The following is a 20,282-nucleotide window of genomic DNA, read 5'->3' as shown; positions in this document are numbered from 1 at the left end:
TCTGGGGTGACGGTCTAACACACCAGAGCTCAAAGGCTGTAAAATTCAAGTTTTTCTCCCTAGAATAGTGAAAACTCATAAAATAATAATTCATCTAGAGCAAATTTAGTTTGCACACATGACATGACACACATAGTTTCCACAACTTGATAAAAAAAAGGAACGGCTTCTGACATGGTATAAACGTATCATTGTACAGGAAAACATACTTAGCAGCAGCCAAGAAAGAATTTGGTTGAACAGTGGCAGCCCCTCCTTGTGCTCAATGCTGTCTGCTGTGCTTCTCACAATGGTAACAGCCACCCAAATCAACACAATCTGAAACGTAAAACCTTCACTGAGCACACCTTCATATACAAACCTGCCCGTTAAGAAAGGCTTCAGTTGTTCACTAAGCCCGACAAGAACTATAAAGAAAATGACAGCACTCCTTGTAGAGAGGTTGCAGCACTTAAGCAAAAGCTTGGTCAATTAACATCTATTATAAATGAGAAATAATTAAAAAATGCTGCCACAGAGGAGTGTCTGAAAAAATGACTGTCTGGCTGCAGCAGCAATATCTTATTTCCGGCAAAATGCCAAATAAATATCTGTGCAGCAAGATTTTATGGTACGTAAATTAAAAATACTCATGGGCAGGCAAAGGTAATTTGCTGCACTGTACTAAGGCACATATCATGGAAGAGGTGTACTATACAGTTACCACACACAAGTTGAGATATCAATGCTAAAAACAGATCTGCCACGCTCTTCACCATTATTTAAAACATCGGTTAGAATAAGAAACCCAAACTGCAACTTATGTGTCCGCCACTTACTTGCACTGCAGTCAAAATAACAGATCTCTGTGGCTCCTTTGGAATTTGTCTGCTGTTTCTAACCAACCCCAGTTCAGGCCTGTAAAGAAAGAAAGCCAACAGTGATCGGAGCGAAGCTACCAGTTTAAAACAACTTTGCCAGCAATTCCTATCGAAAGCAATGGTTAAATGTCCAAATAAGGGTCTCATAATCATACTCTACATAGTGCTGCTAATTAGTTCTCAATAGAGCTCCCTCGAGATGCACAAATGCAGTGACCTGGGCAACTGTGCTGCAGCAAAAGAAACACACAACACCCTTTGCCATGCCCAGCTTGTCCTTCAAAAGAATATATATCACAGGCAAGCAAACCAAGGCAATTTAAGCTGCCCATACTGCACAAAACAAGCACACATTTCACAAGACGTAATTAGGTCACCATGCTTCCTAACTGGTCCTCTTGGTTGAAAGTAGCCAGTATTTTGCTATGTTTCTAATTCCTCTCTCATGGTTTCATTGCTTCAGTTTATACCAGCCTTCAATTTTAGAACCTATTATTTTATACCACTGTTTTGCAAGATCAAAAGCTTCATTTAGAGGGTTTTATATCAGTAAGAGATACAGCATAAGGTACAATTAGAAAAAATACTGGCTTGTCTTCCTCAGATTGTCTTCTTTCAAGAAGGCTAGCCAATGCCCTTCAAGACAACAATAAAGAATACATTCAGCAAGTTATTAACATTCCCTGTAAGCCCCACAGCTGGTCATATATGTATTGCTGTTATGAGAATATAAAAGGAGACACACAAAATCTGTGGTTATCCCTGTGTGCAAGGCGCCTAGGCTCAATGATTTTAAAAAAGTAATGTGTTCACGAAGGCAGGAAATGCGACTACGATGAAAAAATCTTTCGTAGGATCTGAATTTAAGCGATGTTTTTTTTTTTACACTTGAGAACCTGAAAAACCTTGGTACAGAGACCTTTCTGAATTGGTCCTGCAATTTAATGAAAACCATTGCACACAGGAAGAGATGTTTTGATGTGTGTGCAAAAGTGGAGGTGAACAGCACAATGCCCCTATGCGAATGCAGACTACAAGAGACTGAAGATAGAAGAGAGTGCAACATACCTTTACAAAGAAAGACAATTTTTGTTGGGTCCCTTAGGTTGTGTGTCCATTTTTCGTACTCAATGCTAAATAAACAAGCTTTCAAACTATAGATTAAGGTTAAGCCATGCCCTTATTTCGCGACCACCACAATGACTTGCGCATGAAGTGAGATCAGACCACTGACTTGAGAGGTTTACAATACATTTGCCTGGAACTGCCTCAGAATGTAGCATGTCCAGCTCATAACTCTTCTCTTCCTTCACTCATGCTTTCTGATCTCTGCAGTCATGGTTAACTTTTCACTTGCAATGTGCCATCTGCCATGCATTGCAGCTACAGAACTCACAGCCATGCATATATGCAAAAGCACACTGAAGGTCTACACTAACCATTTGCACCTGCCTATTATGTTGCTTGCTGGGTATGCATTTAAATGCTTGCCATTTGGTGCAAAAAAAAGAGGAAAAAAAATTTACAAAAACAGACATGCAGAAGTACCCTTTTGTTATATCCACACAGCTGCAGAGCACCTACATGACCAAAAAAGGTTGCAAACAAAAAAGCACAGCAGAGATAATTATTTGTACCTCTGCCACTCTATTTCTAAAGTTTTTGTGGTGAGCATGACACAGCTTTAATATCGAAAATAGCAGGCAAATATTGTTCAGCATCTAAAAAAAACAAAATAAAAACTGTTCCTCAACAATGCACATTTTGCCTGCCAGCCTCAGCACTTCACTCAGCAAACAAAAATCATTCTGGGCAGACAACAAAAACTTTGTACAAGCAGGTCTTAAAAGAGTGGCCCTGGCACACCATGTGGAAACACCTGGAAACACAGCACACTAAATGCATGATTTTGATTTGATTTTATTCAGGGGGTTTAACGTCCCAAAGCGACTCAGGCTATGAGGGACACCGTAGTGAAGGACTCCGGAAATTTCGACAAGCTGGGGGTTCTTTAAAAGATGCGAGTGTGTGATGTATGTATGCCCTATCTGCAGTCTGCAGAGAGCAACTTCTTTGAACCTATTTTGTTTTTCTGCGGCAGACCATCCAATCCTTGGTCTTAATGTGTGCAGTTTATTGTCTGTTTGTTTGTCCCAATTCTGCTGCCATTATTTGCAGAGTGCAGTCCTAATGTGTGGCCTGAGGTCCTGGTATGGAAGACGTTTTATATCCATCTCACTCAGTTCGGCACCTGGTGCCGCAAGCCTATCAGCTTCTTCATTTCCATCTTATTCTGCAGTGACTGGGTACCCAGTATTCTGTAACGTTAAGGTTTAATGTATGTGCAGACATAAGGCATTTCAAGAGAGAATTCATTACAGGGTGTTTACAGGGCTTCCCAGAAGACAGGGCCATAATCACACTTAAGGAATCTAAGTACATAACATAGCTTGGGACTTTCTTTTCAAGGATGAATCTAACAGCCAACAGAATACCATGGCATTCCACAGTAAATATGCTTGTGTGTCTATTTATTGTTTTTGTTTCAGAAAACTGACAACTGTGAACTGCACATGAAACTGAGGATGTCTTCGAGGAATCAGTGAAAAACTCTGTGCACTGATACTTTGCTTGTAGGGACAGGAAATGCTGTTTTATGTCAATTGGCGATCCATGCTTGCCAACCTCATGAAAAGATGTGTCACAATTAATTGGATGCACTTCCCATGGAGCAATGATTTCTTTACAAGAAGTTGCCAGAATATTGGAGACTGGTATGTTCATGTCTTCGACAAATGCGGCGACCGTAATGGGTAAAGGTGGGGTTTCAGACGGTCGGTTGGAAAAGAGCAGTGTGCTGGATGGGTTTCGGAATAGCGCGTTGCATGGATGGTCAGCATGAGCTAATACCTTCGTAGCATATGTTATACTTGTGTACTTCCGTCGTCGTTCAAGTGACCATCGGTCCGCCTCAACGTAGAAATTCGCAATTGGGCTTGTACGGAAAACACCAGTAGCCAGCTGCAGACCCAGGTGGTACACAGCGTCGAGCATTTTTAAGGTGCTTTTTCGTACTGACTCGTACACTACTGAGCCGTAGTCTATACGTGATAGAACTACGCTATTTAGAAGACTCAGCAGGCAGTCTCGATCTGTACCCGAAGACTGGTGTAAAAGGATCTTTAGAAGGTTCGTTGATTTCATGCATTTAAGTCTTAACTGCTTAATGTGTGTAATGAATGTAAGCTTTTCGTCGACCGTGATGCCAAGAAATTTGTGCTCCTTTTGGACAGCAATACTCTGCCCGTTAAGTGTGATGTCGGGTTTAGGCCTAACACCACGTTGTGTTGATTTTAAATCCATTTTCGTCTGCCCACTTTGATATTTTGTTTACTCCTAGCTGAATTTGCCGCTCACAGGTGGACAAATTACATGACCTGTAACTTATTTGTACATCGTCAACATAAACAGAGCAGGATATAGATCTAGGCAGGACGCTCTTCAATGAATTCATTTTCACTATGAAGAGAGTGCAGCTAAGAACGCCGCCTTGAGGGACACCATTCTCTTGTGTAAACTGCTTGGATAATGAATTCCCTACATGGACCTTGACTGTTCGTTCAGACAGATAACTTTGAATAGTGGACAGCATATTCCCTGAGATCCCAAAGACGAACAGGTCACGGATGATACCATAGCGCCATGTAGTATCGTATGCTTTTTCAAGGTCAAAGAAAACAGATAAGCAGTGTTGTTTATGCCCAAAGGCGTCCCTTACGCAAGATTCAAAGGCAACGAGCTGGTCAGTGGTTGACCGGTTAGCCCTAAATCCAGCTTGGTGCTAGTCAAGAAGACCGTTGAGCTCAAGGAAATGCACAAGGCGACGATTTATCATTTTTTCAGAGTTTACATTAATAGCTGGTTAGGGCAATTGGCCGATAACTGGCCGCAAGTGTGATTTCTTTGCCTTGATTTAATACTGAGATAATAATTGCTTCTATCCAGGCTTCTGGAAGAAGTCTAGCAGCCCATATCTTATTAAACAGGCACAGGGCAGTTTCAAGGGTTTCTTCATGTAGGTGCCGGAGCATTCCATATGTGACCCTGTCAGGGCCTGCTGCTGTTGAGTTGCCACATGCGCCTAAGGCAACCTTCAACTCTTGTAAAGTAAATGGGCTATTGTATCCTCCCACAGATGGCCTTTTTTTTTAACACTTGGTTTCCGCTCCTCAGCTCGTTTGTACTGCAAGGAGGAATGTGTATAATGCGCCGAACTAAAAGTGTATTCGAAGTGTTTGCCTAGTGCATCTGTTTGGTGCTCCAATGCATCGCCAGCAGTGCTAACAAGAGGAATTGGAAGTGTACTATGCCATTTAAGTGCTTTTAGTCTACTGCACACTTTATGCGTACCTGTGTAAGAATTTACAGAGAAGAAAAACGACTGCCAACTTTCCTGTTTGGATACACATCTAGTACGTCTACCGTTTGATTTTGCTAGCTTAAAGTTTATTAAGTTGTCAACAGTAGGGTAACGATGAAATCTGACCATGCATTATTATGGTTTTGATGAGCTTTCTTGCACTGTGCATTCCACCATTGTCTTCGTTTGTTTTTTATTTTACCTGATGTCTGTGGAATGAATATCTGTGCAGCGTTTATTATATGCAGTGTGATCAATGATTGAGATTCATCTATGCCTAGGCTTGTAATTGATGAACCGGGGAATGCTGAGTTGCCGGAACACCGTCCAAACTGTAATCTGGTTTTTAAACTTCCTAGGCTTATTTACCCTCGAGTTTACATTTTCTGTGTATTTCAAAGAAATAGGAAAGTGGTCATTTTCATAGAAATTATCAATAACAGCCCACTCTGTAGCTGCCAAGAGCAATGGAAAGCCAATAGCAAGGTCTATCACTGTGTATGAGTTTTCTGGTACATTAAAGTAAGTTGATTCTTTTCTATTGAATATGCACGAGCCAGATGACAACAGAAATTTTTCGATTAGCGCTCCTCGACAATCTGATAATTATGGTACCTCCCCATAACGGGTGGTGTGCGTTAAAATCGCCAACCAGCAGGAACGGCTCCGGGAGCTGGTCAATGAGTTTTTCGAGTTCATCAATGCACAGGCAATGATCTGGGGGATATATTAGGAACATACGGTTATTAGTACTATGCCAATAGTTAGGGCTCGTATTGCCACTGCCTCTAAATCAGTAGCCAATGAAAGACATTGAGAGGGAATTGAATTCTGAGCCACAATAGCAACGCCACCTGATGAGTGTGCACTGCCTTGCCTGTCCTTCCGGTATACTACAATTTTTTTAGAAAGTTTGTATGTGTCGGGTTTAAGTGCATTTCTTGTAGCCAAAGTATGTTTAGTGATATTGGCGAGTATTTCATATATATCACCCAGGTTCTTAAGTAGACCTTGGCAGTTCCAGCAAATAATGCTCTCGACAGCCATTGTTCTTAGTGAGAATGCGAAGATTAGTGGGAGTTATTTAGATGTCGCCGCCTTCATCAGGCGGCTTGACTGGAAGATGTCTTTTTGGTTTGAGGCGGTCTAGGAGACTCCGCCTCTCTTTGGGGGACTCACTCAGCGCCTCCAACGCTGAGGATCCCGGCGTTACCTCTATTGCTTCCGGTGAAGACGCGAAAGCAGATGGGGATTTGTCAAGAGGGAGAGACTCCCTCTCACTTGTCTGTGTCTTCCCAGAGGTCTGCGAAAAGTTGACCTCTGGGACAAGGAATGTTGTTGCAGCCGGAGGCTGCTTGGTGAGGGGCCAAGGTGGGCGTGAATCAGCGATGCTGTATTGCGTGACCACCGTGACAAGACGCTGCCCAGCCCCCGGTGCGCTGCGTCAGCGTAAGATCTTCCGGAGAGCAGTGAGAGCTTCTTCCGGACTTCCGAGAATGTAATGTTTTCTGTTACTTTTACCTGAATTACTTTCTTCTCATTTTGAAATGCCTGACATGATCTTGAGTACGCTGCGTGTGGCCCATGACAGTTTGGACATTCTACTTGAGCAGCACTGCAGTATTCAGTTGGGTGCTCATGGGTACCACACATTGCACAGGCGAGTTTCCCGCGGCATGTTTTGGATCCATGCCTGTACTTTTGACAAGTGAAACATCTCCTCGGGTTTGGGATATAGGGACAAACTTTGCAGTGGATGAACTCTGCTTCCACAACAGCTGGAAGACAGGACCGTTCAAATGTTAAAACGATATGGGGTGTCACCACCTCTTGACCGTTCTGCTTATGGTGTTGAGGCGAAGGGCAATGACACCTTCATCTTGGAAGCCTTCCAGGAGGCCAGTTTGTTTCTTGGATAAGATCTCTTTCTGATATGACGCCTTGCACTGTGTTTAGATTGCGGTGGGGAATGATGGTCACAAGGAGGTGAGCAAACTGCTTTTGCCTCAGAAGGATGTCAGATTGGTCTTTCTGGGACACTTCAATAAGAAGGTCACCAGATGAAAGTTTTTTTGCTTTGTACTTTTTTCCTATCATTTTCTCAATGGTTCTAGTGATAACAAGAACGGATAGTTCAGAAACTGGGTCATTTTCTACAAGAGAATGAACAACCAGGAAATGAGGAAAGTGGCCGCAGTCAGGTCGGGTACTGGTGGAGGTTTCATCGGTGCGGTTCCTTTTCAAGGACCAATCAGGTTTTTTGGAAGAATTACTCATACGATATCAGAGTGCTGATGGTTCCTAAAATGTCGCCTGCGGTTTACTGTCGTACTCACAGGAAGGTCCTGGAGCCCTCCGACTGGTAAAGAGATGGGAAGCCCTATGGCCGGAGCTTGAGCATGGCCCCAACCGTCACCATTCATGGTTTCTACCCTTCACCTTGCAACCAACCGCCACGGTATGGATGACAGCTTTGATATGGAAGCTGGGGTACGTGGTGTTGCCAGGCACCAACACCTGAATACTCAAGGTGCCCTGCGGGGGCATACTAAATGCAAGCATGTTTCTCATTCCTCCTCTCCCCCTTCTTTATCATCATTTTTTTTTTACATGCACAGTACCATCTGCTGAAATTGCAGAGAATACCACTATGCTGCTGAACAATGAATTCCTTCAAATAAGAGACTCCCAGTCACTTTACTCCGTGGCCTTGCCTCTACCTTAAATACTTTCATCTTGAGAGATTCCATTTTTACATATTACTGAATAAAATTCTGTAGCCTCGGCACCTTACAAATGCTGCAAGCCCAGAGTTCAGTGTTATTACCATACATGTACACATACAAATAAGGGCATCTATGGTGGTTTTAACCTAGAAATAATGGCAAATAGCATTTTTTTAGCTGCATGGCAAACAGACAGCCAGCCTTTTACTGCATACAGGCCATGTTCAGATCAATTAGGCTACTGGGTCTCTTGAAGGCTTTACTTATTATTTTTTTAAATATGTGAAAACAAATTCTCAGCCAGTTCACTTTAAGCACATTTTTAAGGTGACTCTCAATACCCCTATATACCTTGCAACAAAACAAGTTTTGGGAACGTTTCAAAATTAGAAATGGCCATCTCTGACAGGATTGAAGTGCTGCATAAAAGTAGCAAATAATGAGACAGGTCTTAAATAAATAAGATTTTACACACACAATTTCATAAAATCCTCATCAGTTACAACAAGCAATTGTAGCCTTATTTGAGGATTGATTAGACAGTTTACTTGATACAACTGACATTTGCTCCTAAATATGTTTACTGCAAGCATATTTCATCCTTTGAAAATCATTAATTTTCAACAACCATGCCTACATTTTGCTCAGACATGATTCTGTGCAGGAACTGCACAGTTTTTACTATTACAACAGATTACAAAACTATGCAAAGTGAATGGCAGCATGAAATAAAATGATCAAAAAGGAAGGTGAAACTGAAAATTTCTACACGACACAAATGTAGCCTAGAATATGTGTACATACCTTCTGGCACAATACGAAAAGACAAGTATGCTGACCCAACCAGACAGTGTCCTGCAAATAATCACACAGGCAATGTGTCAGCCCAGATGACAATCCACCTCAGCAACACAGTACAGAAATGGCATGACAATTAAAAACCATGCATAAAAATATTCTTGCTTTATGTACCTAGAGAAAACAAAACAGTGATAACACTAATATATGATGCTACACGTTTCAAGCAGAAGATACGTTTTGAGAGGCTTCCAAGAAAAATGCTGCACTGAATTTCAACAAAGCAGCCAGGCATCCACAATTTGCACTGAAACCTCAATACTCAAAGGTTGTGGCATTGAATTTTGATTGAAGTGTTCCCACTGCTCCAAGGATTGCACTCATTTCTTCAACTTCAACATATGATGCAGCATTGCTTATTGCGGAGCACAAGAAAAAACCATTGACAGCATGTCCACTGAAGCAATGCCACATTTCTATCCTCTTTTTACTTCAGACTGCAAATTTTCATGCATAACCAAAGTAAAAAAGAAAGAAACTGGCATTTCAATCTACTTAAGAAATCTTACTTTAAATTTTCTGAGAATATATTGCCAAGATTTTGGCAACAGGATTCCATGACCAAAACTGCAGTTGCTGCAATCTTTCTTCATAGCTACAAATCAATCAAATCACAAAAAACCTGAGAAACAGGAGCACACTGGACTCCCTTTGAGAAACTCTGTTCAGTTGAGTTGTCTCATAAACAGGACAGTTAACGACCTTTGTTCAGTTTCTCAAAACTATATAAAAACTATCTGGTTAAAACAAACCATTCAACTTGTGCATGCGGATTAGTACATTCTTCTAGCCCCACATGACTTTAATGACTCTGCATATGAAGATATTCTTCCAGCCAGACATAACAATGCCGGACTGCTGTGGCCCTGCATTGGACATGCACAGCTGTTTTAAAAAGTTCTTAGGCCATTAAGTTTGCTGCTGGACATGCTGCAGAGCTTTTGTAACACTCTCACCACTTCAAAGCTCTGAAAGGGTGAGGTGGCAAGTTCTGCTCATCTTCTGGAGATCCAAAGTGATCGCCTAGCGTGAGTGCTCTGTTCCGCAGCACTGCCCACTCTTCGTCGCCTTCTATGTGGCACTAATCCAGTGATTCTGGACTGGCCAAAATCATCTCTTGCATCTCCGCAGCTGGCCTAGTGCGAGCGCTTTGCCCTGTGGCACTTATCTCTCATCGTCAATTCTATGTAGCAAAAATCCGCACTTTCACACTGATTCAAATGTAGTAAACATTCTCTGTAGTTTTTTCAAACACACTTTTTTTCTGGGAAATGAGGGCTGCGTAAAGTCACCGGCAAAGGTTGGGCAGGTACATGTCTCTGAATGTGAGAAAGCAGCAATTTGTTCTGTGTTATGTTAGGTTTCATGATGCATAAGCAGCTATGCTTATCATATGCCAAACAATAGGGCTTTAACTACTGCAGTTCCCTCAAAACATTTCCTTCTGTTAAAAGCCTAAGGATATATAAAAAATCTATAAGTGAAGTGCCTGTTCTCCAATAAGCAAGCTGCTGTGAAAAAAAAAAGTGCCCTTCATAAAACTGTGTGAAATGCATCTTTTTTTCTTCTTAATTTCGAGTTTTGGGCAAGAAAATAAAATGTGGTGCCCAATGCGAAGACGAAATAAAATAACTTTGATATGACTTCCACTCCCACAGGATGGGCTTTACCATGTGCAGTTCATCGTTTATTTCATTATCCTACGTTGACTACCATTTACCTCTAAATTTAATGTGTTCTAAATTTACGACCTTTAGGGACATGGTTACTTTCTTGACTTTGCCGTTGCAAGCTTGTGTACTGCACTTAAGTTAGTTCTTTTGATACAGCTATTTATTATGTGAACTTGGACCCAGCAGGTGGTGTTATACACACAGTGCAGCCTCTGTAAAAGGTGACTGCACTTCCAGAGAGTAGTGCTGTGAGTATATGTAGCTAATCAGAGTAGATAATACTGTTTTTGATGTTCTCATTTACTATTTTTTACAGCAACACAGACAGCATGACATTCAGCAGTGAAAACTGATGTGGATTATGGCAGTCTTGTTTCTTTTCCCAGTTCACCTGCATTCCTGTGCTTTTGAAGCAAAGTGCATTGTAGAACCATTTGATCAAGATCTGAACTCTCATAATCCTCCTTCAAAGCAACGTATTTTTGTATGATGTGTCCTTGTGGAGTTTGGTGTTTCTGAGCACTCAAAAGGATGATAGCATACCATGGGAAAAATATGCCAGGGTGGCAGCAAGTTAAGGCTTTCCACAATACGTACTAGTCAAGCTATCCAATACGTCCAGTTCCCAGCGTATCTCTCCCAAATGACGCATCAACAGCCCAATTAATTAGGGTTTATTGAAAGATACAGTCCAATGCCTCAACGACTGCCTCTACTATGAAATAACCTACATTGCAAAGGATGTCACAATGCCTGTACAGATTCCTATCCTTCACATGCAATGTGAATGCCACTACAGCAAAGATCACTACAGTAACAGTGTATTCTGCAAAGCAATTCATGCACTGTCGGTAGGCCAAATACTTTCCGGTTTTAATACTGATAAACATCTGCCAGTAAAAAATTTTTGGAATCTGTTAAAACCAGAAAGTGCTGGTTTCTGGGCACGTTGACGCCAGCTGGCAAAAAAGCTTTTCTCTTCAAGAAACATTCATCCTCCTTTCCTTTTCAAAGCACAGAAATGCTAAGGAGGCACTCTGAACAGTACTGCTGATGTAAAAATATAAGCCCTCGTCGCCAAAAATATTGATGCAAGGCTTTGTTTCCTCCATTCACCCTCCCCAACCGGAGCACTCCACAAGGGGCCGTCTCCCCCCTCCTATTTAATGTAGCCCTAGTCCCACTGACTAACCAACTCACCATGATACCTAACCTCCACACATGGGCATTCGAAAAAACCTAGGTCCCCCCCCCCCACTTCCGCAAAAAGTTCTGCAGACACCCTTGCCTCCACAAGGCAATATACACTGATTACATCACCTTATTGATGACTGAAGGCTCCATAGGGGAAGCTCAAGACACTTTGCAATTGGCAGTTGATATCATCACCTTGAACCTGACCAATATGGGCCTTTAATGCTCCCTGCTAAGATAGGAACTGCTCATGATCAGACCACTTCACCGGGATCCACACGTACACCTCCGAATGTACAATGACCACATATTACTGGTCAATAGGCTCAAGGTCCTTGGACATTATATACAGGACACTTTGGATACAACCTTCACTCTACAACTAGACAAGCAAACCAAACAAATTGCGGGCCTTATCTGCAGAGTGGCCACATGAACTACGGCCTGCCGGAGAGGGAAACCTTTAATATGACGGTCACCCTCATCACCAGCCGCTTGACTTATCACCTGCTTTATCACTTGCTCACAAAAACGCAACAAGGCAAAGCTGATGTGTTTATTAGAAAGGCGACCACCTGAGCGCTCCGCTTACCACAACCTGTTAGCCCAAATCACATACTCACAACTGGGCACCTACAATGAAATCTCAGAACCACTCGAAGCCCAACGAAGCAACCAGATACTGTGACTAAACCTTACAGAAACCGGCTAAGACCTCCTCGGCATCTACATCTGGCCCCCACCACCTGCTCACCTGCCCCTATTTATCAAATCATCCCACCTGACATGCAGGGCCAACTGTGCATCAGACTTCGACAAAGAAATATGGTCCCCGAGCTATGCAAGGTCAGATGCCAGGCCCGAGCTGAATATTATACCAAATGCCACAGAGGCAGACCCGACATATCCTCTACGTGGACGCAGCTCAACACACTCTACCAGGCTATTATACCGTGTCGCCGCCTACGAGGATGGCACCATCGAGGCCGCAGCCACCCTCCACGCCAACAGCTTTATGGAGCCATTGCCTTGGCACACATATACACGCTACACAAGATCCCAACATCACTGAAATCTGCACGGACTCCCAAGCTGCGTACCATTACTAATCAGCAAAGCATTATCACACCAACCACCCGAAACACTCTCGAATCAGGACACACTCTCGAATCAGGACACACGCTTACCCGAATGACCCTCACGTGGGTTTTTGGGCATGCCTCAATCCCCAGTACTCAGTGCATTCATGCGCTGGCTCAAGAATCATCCCTCACTCAGGGCCTTGAAAGATTGGACAAACCCACGCAAGAAACCTCATGGGCTCTACTCCCATAGCACCAAATCACCAATCATTAAAAAAACAGCTGCTTCACCCTCCCACCACCCACAATACACTAGATTCAAAATACAGTGCGGTCTCACGGCAACAGCAGATGAACTACTACATCTCACCCTATATCCTCCATCGCTACCACCCTACCTTGACCCTTCCACTTCGCTCAACATTTAGGGTGGCCAAGGCCAGCCTCATGCACTTCCTGTGGGAATGCCCCCAACCCATGACAGTTCCCTAATGCCCAACCCATCCTACTCATCATGGGAGGCTGCTCTGCGAGCTCCTCAACCAGGTGGCCAAACATGGCTAGTGGACATAGATCCCTGTGAAGCCCAGGCCTGTGGACTCGTGGACAAGTAGGACCTTGAGGACCTTTTGTTCTTTTCCTAAAATAAAGTTGTTCCTACTCCTTTTCTTTCAAAGTGTGCAGTGGGCACGACTGAGCACCTAAGCGCAGGCAACTGATTCGATTCTAGGGAAGTTTTTGCCATTAGTGGAAACTTAACTGGTCGATGCGTAGAACCACTTTTTTTTAAATCTATGGCGAAAGAACCTTGGATTGAGCCGTGCTTCACGGCAAGAATTTTAGCTGTCTCAGCGAAGAGTACTGGATCATGGCTACCACAAAGAGCTGCCCAGGACTGTGATGTTAAGTTCAAAGCTGTCCATCACTTATTAAGTCTTGAACAAAAACGCCCCTCCACACTAAGCCCCCACATGACGGTTCTCTATCAGCCTATCGACGATGTTGTAAAGCATTTGTGCCAAATTTTGCCGTTTCTCAATACCACTGACGCCATCAGAGAGAAGAGTCATATACTCAAAGCACTTGTATAAAATAGAATATTCTGAAAAACTTCCGAGAATGACCTTTTTATACGAGACATCTGCCTCGTTACTCGAGGTTATGAAGACGTATCAGTCAGAGAAAAATCCCAGACGTGTTCTCTCCTTGGCGTGAAACTTGTTTCACAGCTAAAGAAGTGAAATCAGTCACAGGCAGACGGCCACTGAAGTGTGGACAGCCTAATGAACATGGTACATTAGGACCTAAGAGTGTAGCCGTGCAGTGTGCTCCCTTTGTCTCACCTGTGCAGGTATACTCGCCTCCGAGACAGCACTCCTAGCTTTTGTACATCATTCAACAAGGTGTTCAGACATGTTTCCGAAGAATATTCAGTGGAACAACCACTACGACTTGAGTTCACAGGCTACCCCTAGATAGACGGTCAAATTGTTGACCATTGTGGTCAACACAGGGGAATAGAAGGAGGGAAGGCCAGAAGGGATGCAGCAAGGAAGACCGGCACTGTCAGGCCATGCTGGCTTCCCCCATCTCCTCCTCCATGTTGGTGCGATATAGAGAGAGGGGAATGTCCACCAATAAATGCCCTATAAAATGCTGTCAGGTCCTCCCTGCACCTCATTACTTCTATGGCTTCTCCACTGCAAGCACAAGCATGCGTGTCTTTGTATCCCTGCCAGCGAGGTTGTTAGGTATAAAGTGAAAGGCCGACTTCGCAGCTGACAGGTATGCTGATGGCACTGACACTTCCATTCCTACTGCCAAGCTACGGGACAATAGACATGTATACCACTTGTTAATGCAACAGCATTAAGTTTCACCTTATGTGATTTTGCATTCAGCGTCTGTCATTAAAGTCGCTGATTGGTCAAAAGAGGTCACTTGACCTTGTGATGTCATCGCTAACTGCCTACCATGTCATGTGGCAACCTGCCCAGCTGGTTGTTAGCAACCTGCCCACCATGGGAGGTGGCAATAAGGTTTCTGATTCAAATAAATTACACCAGCTACCACCTGCCCACCATGTGACTGCGTGTCCGGCAAAAGTCACAAAAGTCACATGATCTTGTGATGTCATTGCAACCTGTTCCCCATGGTGGGTAGCAAACTGCCCACCAAAGCCAGCGGCAATTAATTTAAACTCAATGCAATGGCCACGAGCCCACTGCAGCGTGAAACTTCAAAACTGAAAAACAAAGGGCGAATGTGCCACCATGAAAGGGCGAGACAAGCAGGTTGGAATACCTACGTCCTCGGTGGACTCACCTAGTGCACAATTATGTGAATGCAACAAAGATACGATGATAGTGACAACATTGTGCATGAGGTGAAAGAACTGACACAGGAACATAAAAATATACAGCAGCATTGCTTCTAATGCTGTCTCATTCCACTCTTAAAGTGACTTACATGTCCCCATAATTTTTTTCAACTCAGCATCATGTGTGATGGCAGACGTTTGTGTTTTAGTGGATGAAGGGGTGCTGGCGTCAGAGCTGGGGTCAGATCTAATAGCTGACAATATCGTAAAGGACATCAAAGAGAAAAAGGATGGCACCTGCAACCATGCAAGCAGTAACAAACAGCCGACAGAAAAAATAGCAGTTATTACAACCAAAGAAGCTCTAGTGGCACTAGAGGCTATCACCGTTTATCTTGCATCCCTCTTAGAGCTATGTTGCAACACAATGCCAGTCTTGACATGATCAGGTCAGCAGTAGCTGCTTGCACTAAGTGTCGCTTAGTTTCTTTCAGGATGCATACCCTGCTTCATTAGGGGCAATAGAGGGTGTGCTACGCTTGTGTCCAAGTTACATATAAAACGACGAACTATCACAGTTCCACGGACTTGGTTTTGCAGGCACTTGACGATGTTGTTCCAGAAAGACACTTAGTAAAATTTGAGAAGCAATGGTGTTTTGGCAGTGATTGTATTTTAAGAATGTATGTAAGTGCAGTCCTATTTCCTAGAAGAGGCATATTTTTTTTATACATAGCGGCAGGCTATAGGGAAGATTCTAAAACATGAACTTTGAACCGCTTGCTCAATTTGATTGAAACATGTGGGGCTGGTTTGGTGGACAGCAAAAGAAAAAAGGTTACAATTCACCCTTGCATCCACCACTTTTTTGCATGGTCTTAAATATGCGGCCAAGAGGTATGGTGTAAAGGTTTGTCTTCTTAGCACCAAAGAAACTCAAGAAGATAAGTGCGATTGTAGAAAAAAAAAATGCTGAAAAACCAATAGAATCCCAAGAAACCTATGGGATTAAGCACGAAATAATGTTTGCTCTGAAGGGTTTGTTTACAAAATTCCTCTCAAGGTCAAGATACACTGGCCAGACGGAGCGGTGTATTATAGCATGTCTGAAAGAACATAAAAATTCTATCGGTCTACTAATCTAGCTGACCATTACAGAGAGTGCGAATCTTGCTTTCTGTCGTTTCAACGTAGTGATATATTGTTCAAGTACACAGCCTGACTAACGAGAGAGATTACTGAAGCGAAAATCAAAATTGTGCGTCAGCAAGCCCTCAATTTTCTTACGGGGTAGTGAAGCTGTGCACTTTGACTCTATGTAGCAACATGTGTATTTTCTTGGTTGTATGCCCATGCTCCCCTTATATTGGTCATGTGAAATTGTATAAACTTCAGTTGTGAGTCAGCTTTCATCCTCTGTTTCCTCTTCTTTTCATCCCATGTATTATGCTGTTGCCCCTAAAAATGTATAACGAACTCGCCTGTTTAGCCAGTGTTAACATATTAAGGATCTGGAAGGGTGGAAATTTTTTCTGTGCTAGCTTGGCATGCTTCTCAATAAAATCTGAAAATTTTTATGTTATTCCAGCTTTGAAAAAATAACTTGCACCTGAAGGAGATATGGAGTTGGGACTAAAGTGGAGTGTTAACCTCATCAAGGGATATTAAACGGACACTGAGGAGAAATTGAAGTTGGCTTGTATCGCTAGAATACCAGCTCCTGATCACAAAAACGCCACTCTTACTGAAGACAAAGCTCTTGTAAGGTAGAAAATAGCAAGAACCAAAATATAGGTATCGCCGCCACAGGCCAATCTCGCAAGTACAAGTGTGGTGACGTCACAGGACAAGAGACGCCACCTTGAAGGAATTTTCCTTCCTACATGGTGCGCGAATCTCTGAGGCTGACAAAGGTAGGTTGCGCGGTTCAATATTGAAGTAAGTTTTGTTTTAAAACCAATAGTGCACTTTTATCACCCAAGGAAGGCAGACAAAAGACAACCTGAATGTTGGAACCAAAGAAAACCGATGCTCGGCGGCGCCACAGGCGGCCAAGAGAGTTTCGATTTGTTATGGCGCTTCGCGTCTATGAGCTTTGCGTACCCAGTGGTTTTGTTTTTGACACGCCTCGATTTACAAGCGCTGAAGAGAAGAGGAACACCAAGTGCCGCTTCAAGTGCTAGTTAACTTTTGAAGGAGCCTGTTAAGGCTTGTCAGATGATCGCCACGGTCGATGAAAAACTATGATGGCACCATGGTCGGTGATAGTACAAGGCAGCACTTGTGTATTCGCACGCTCGCCCAGCGAAACATTCCCGGCTGTGCCAGACAACCTCAAACTACTTAACGGAAATCGTTTATTAGGGACGGGAGACAAGGTACAAGGCAGTTCAGAAAAATTGCTGATGGCCTAGCTCTGTTAGGCCAGGATATACCTAGCGAAAGCGCGATTTCTGCATTAGAAGAGTGCATTCGCTAGATGCACCTTTATTGATGGTTGAAACTTCAGCCGTCGTGGTGGAGTGGTAGGGTCTCCGCCTCAAACGCCAAAGGCCCTGGTTCGATTCCGAACCTCGGCACAGGATTTCTTTATTTTGTTCAGTGAGTGGGCGGGGGTTTTAGTGGCTGCCATAGATGCCGCCACCGAATACGTTGGTTAGTGGTTAAGCACAGGCTCTGTTATGCCGCATTTATGCTCCGGCGTAACGCGCGCGCGCGCGCGCGCGCGCTGCACGGCGACGTCATGTCGGCCAAAGAGAGACCCTCTATACTCCAACTGCGCTTGACCGCCGACGCGTTTGGCGGCTTCGGTACACTCTGACCGCACTGGCGGGGAGACTTGGAGCATGTCTCTATTTCGTTTTGAGTGTGCCAGCCGCCGCCGGCCCGGCCAGACTGATTCGGCTCCGCGGCGAGATGCGCGTTGTGACGTAATTCAATAGCTTCGGCAGTTGGGCGGAGCTGTTCTTTTCGAGCTCGGCTAATTTAATCCATTCACAGTACATATCTGAAGGTACATGCAAGTGGGCTAGAGAGCCCGATCCAGTGGACCCGTTGGATCTAGCGGAAGCCGTTGAAGCGTCGTGCGCCGGCTTTAGTTTCAAGCGGCCTACTTTAAACGCGACCGCCCTTGAGCACCCATCCATTTTTTTGTGGCAAAAAAATAAATAAATAACTTGGCCCTTGCAACCGTGGGAGACCTCGACGCCGCCTGCTGCGCCGTGCAACCGCGCCGTTCAAGGAATCACAATTTGTTGGTCCCAAAGCCCCGGCCAGCCTCCGATGGGCGCAAGGCGACAACCTTGTCCTGGCCCCTCGCGACTCCCCGCACTGGGGTTATGATATTTAGTTTGCAATGGCTGCTCACTGAGGAAGGGGGAAACGACCCGCCGGCGCCTAACCTAACTGTGCTCCCTCAAAAGCATCGCACGCTCTGTGGGGCTGAGGTCGCTGAAATGCAGGCCGGAGTTTTTGCGAGAACTTCGTCGTCGGGTTCGGGATCCATCGTAACGCTGGCAAGACGCCGGTGCAAACGTAAACGAAGTGACGGTAGCGACCCCCAATAGGTGCCTTCAACGTGCAGCGGCGGTAGCTTTCATTTTGGCAGCTGCTAGACCGCGCCGTTAGCCGCCAGAAATCATGGAGTATCAGTTTACGTCACGTTTCTGTCACTCCTTCCTGTGACGTCATAAGAGTTCTCCGTGATGTCATAAGAGTTCTCGAGTTTGAATCGGAGTGGCGGGAAAAACTTTTTCAACTTCAAATCCAAAATTTCTTTGAAATAAGTGCATCTTTCGCTCCCGGACAAGCGGCAACAAAGTCATGAAATGCCGAACTATCAGATTTTGCTAACAAAAAAAAAGATAGGTTTCTCCTCAGTGTTCCTTTAACGGCCCAAAACCTCAGCAACAGCTCAACCATCAAGACTTTTTTCCTCGGATATGCCCAAATGCCATTACAGATGGCCACCAAGCCCACATGTGCACAGGATTGTGGTGTCTGAACTTACTATATTGCCAGCAAACTGCAGACGTGCCTGAGGGTGAAGGAACAACTGGTTTATGGTTTATGGGGGGGTACATCCCAAAGGGACTCAGGCTATGAGGGAAGTCGTAGTGAATGGCAACAACTGTCACAGAAGAAACAAATCCAGAAGTCTAAAAAAACATTCCATTCATTAGATTTCGAACAATATTTTCTTGTGGAGTGTGCTTAATGTTTCCTCAGGAAACTCCTCGTTTACCTTTGTCTCATTCCTGGTTTACTAACAGTGCCAATATGTTTGTGGATACTCATATTTTGTTCACTCCTGAGCTGAACTGCTGATAAGCTGAACACATAAGGTCTCATCATGGGCACCTTAAAGGGAAGCCTGCTGCAAGGCAAGAAAGATAAATGGGGACCATACTTACACCATAGTGTAGTTGTGCTGTTTTCCAATCACTGGCAAAAGTGGAAATATTCCAAGCACAAGGCAACCTATCAACCATGTGAAGCTTGTTTTCTGAAAAAAAAAAGAAAAAGGAAGAAAGAAAAAGCAGTAACATTAATCCTAAAATCTGAAATGAAAATCATGAAAAACTTAGAAAAACCAAAGCAAGCCCACAACTTAGAATTCGACAGAAAAAGGACCTAAAAAGACACCCACGTTTATGCTAATTTATTTCACATGTGAAAGCTGTAAGCTTCAAGGTTTAGGCTTGCAATTTTTACTGCAAAACCACTTCTAGCAGCACTCCTCAGGTTTCAGCACTGTGTACGTCTGTCTGTGTGGAGCCTCTGAGTAGCAAGTGCAAATGGCTCATTGGGTCAGTGGACACCTCAATCCTGCTGAGTAGGCGGTGGCATCCACCTACAAATTGAGGCTGTTATGTGCCTTTCCTCTTCTCAAAACCACCGGAAGGTTTAGAATCCATTTTTTTTTGAAGAAATGAAAAATGCATGACTGCCTCCCTGGGACGATGGACACCTCAATCATGCTTTGAGGTACGTGGCAGTGGTGCCCACCTGCAAAAAGTTGTGCTTTCGCACAATATTTCATGCTTCGCCTTGCTAAACTGCCAGCCATTTTTTATCATGACAGATTTTGTTACCATATTTACTTGCATAATGAGTGCACTTTTTTTGTAAAAAAAAAAATGTTGGTTAG

The 20,282-nt window shown here is 43.8% G+C and overlaps 1 protein-coding gene across 1 annotated transcript in view; it reads right to left on the bottom strand.

Annotated features, from left to right (window-relative positions):
- The window catches only part of LOC144113496 (GPI ethanolamine phosphate transferase 1-like), a 57,901-nt gene that overhangs the window by 15,197 nt on the left and 22,422 nt on the right, over nt 1–20,282 (bottom strand). Inside the window, exons 15-18 of the mRNA XM_077646591.1 lie at nt 19,546–19,637; nt 8,811–8,861; nt 819–897; nt 210–318 (exon numbers count right to left, since the gene is read on the bottom strand). Coding sequence (XP_077502717.1) covers nt 210–318; nt 819–897; nt 8,811–8,861; nt 19,546–19,637 — 331 coding nt within the window. The remainder of the gene's footprint in view (nt 1–209; nt 319–818; nt 898–8,810; nt 8,862–19,545; nt 19,638–20,282) is intronic.

Source organism: Amblyomma americanum, chromosome 1 (genome assembly GCF_052857255.1).
Source record: "Amblyomma americanum isolate KBUSLIRL-KWMA chromosome 1, ASM5285725v1, whole genome shotgun sequence".
Taxonomy (NCBI): Eukaryota; Metazoa; Arthropoda; class Arachnida; order Ixodida; family Ixodidae; genus Amblyomma; species Amblyomma americanum.
Note: the sequence above shows the minus strand (reverse complement) of the source record. Positions and strands in the feature narration are given on the sequence as shown.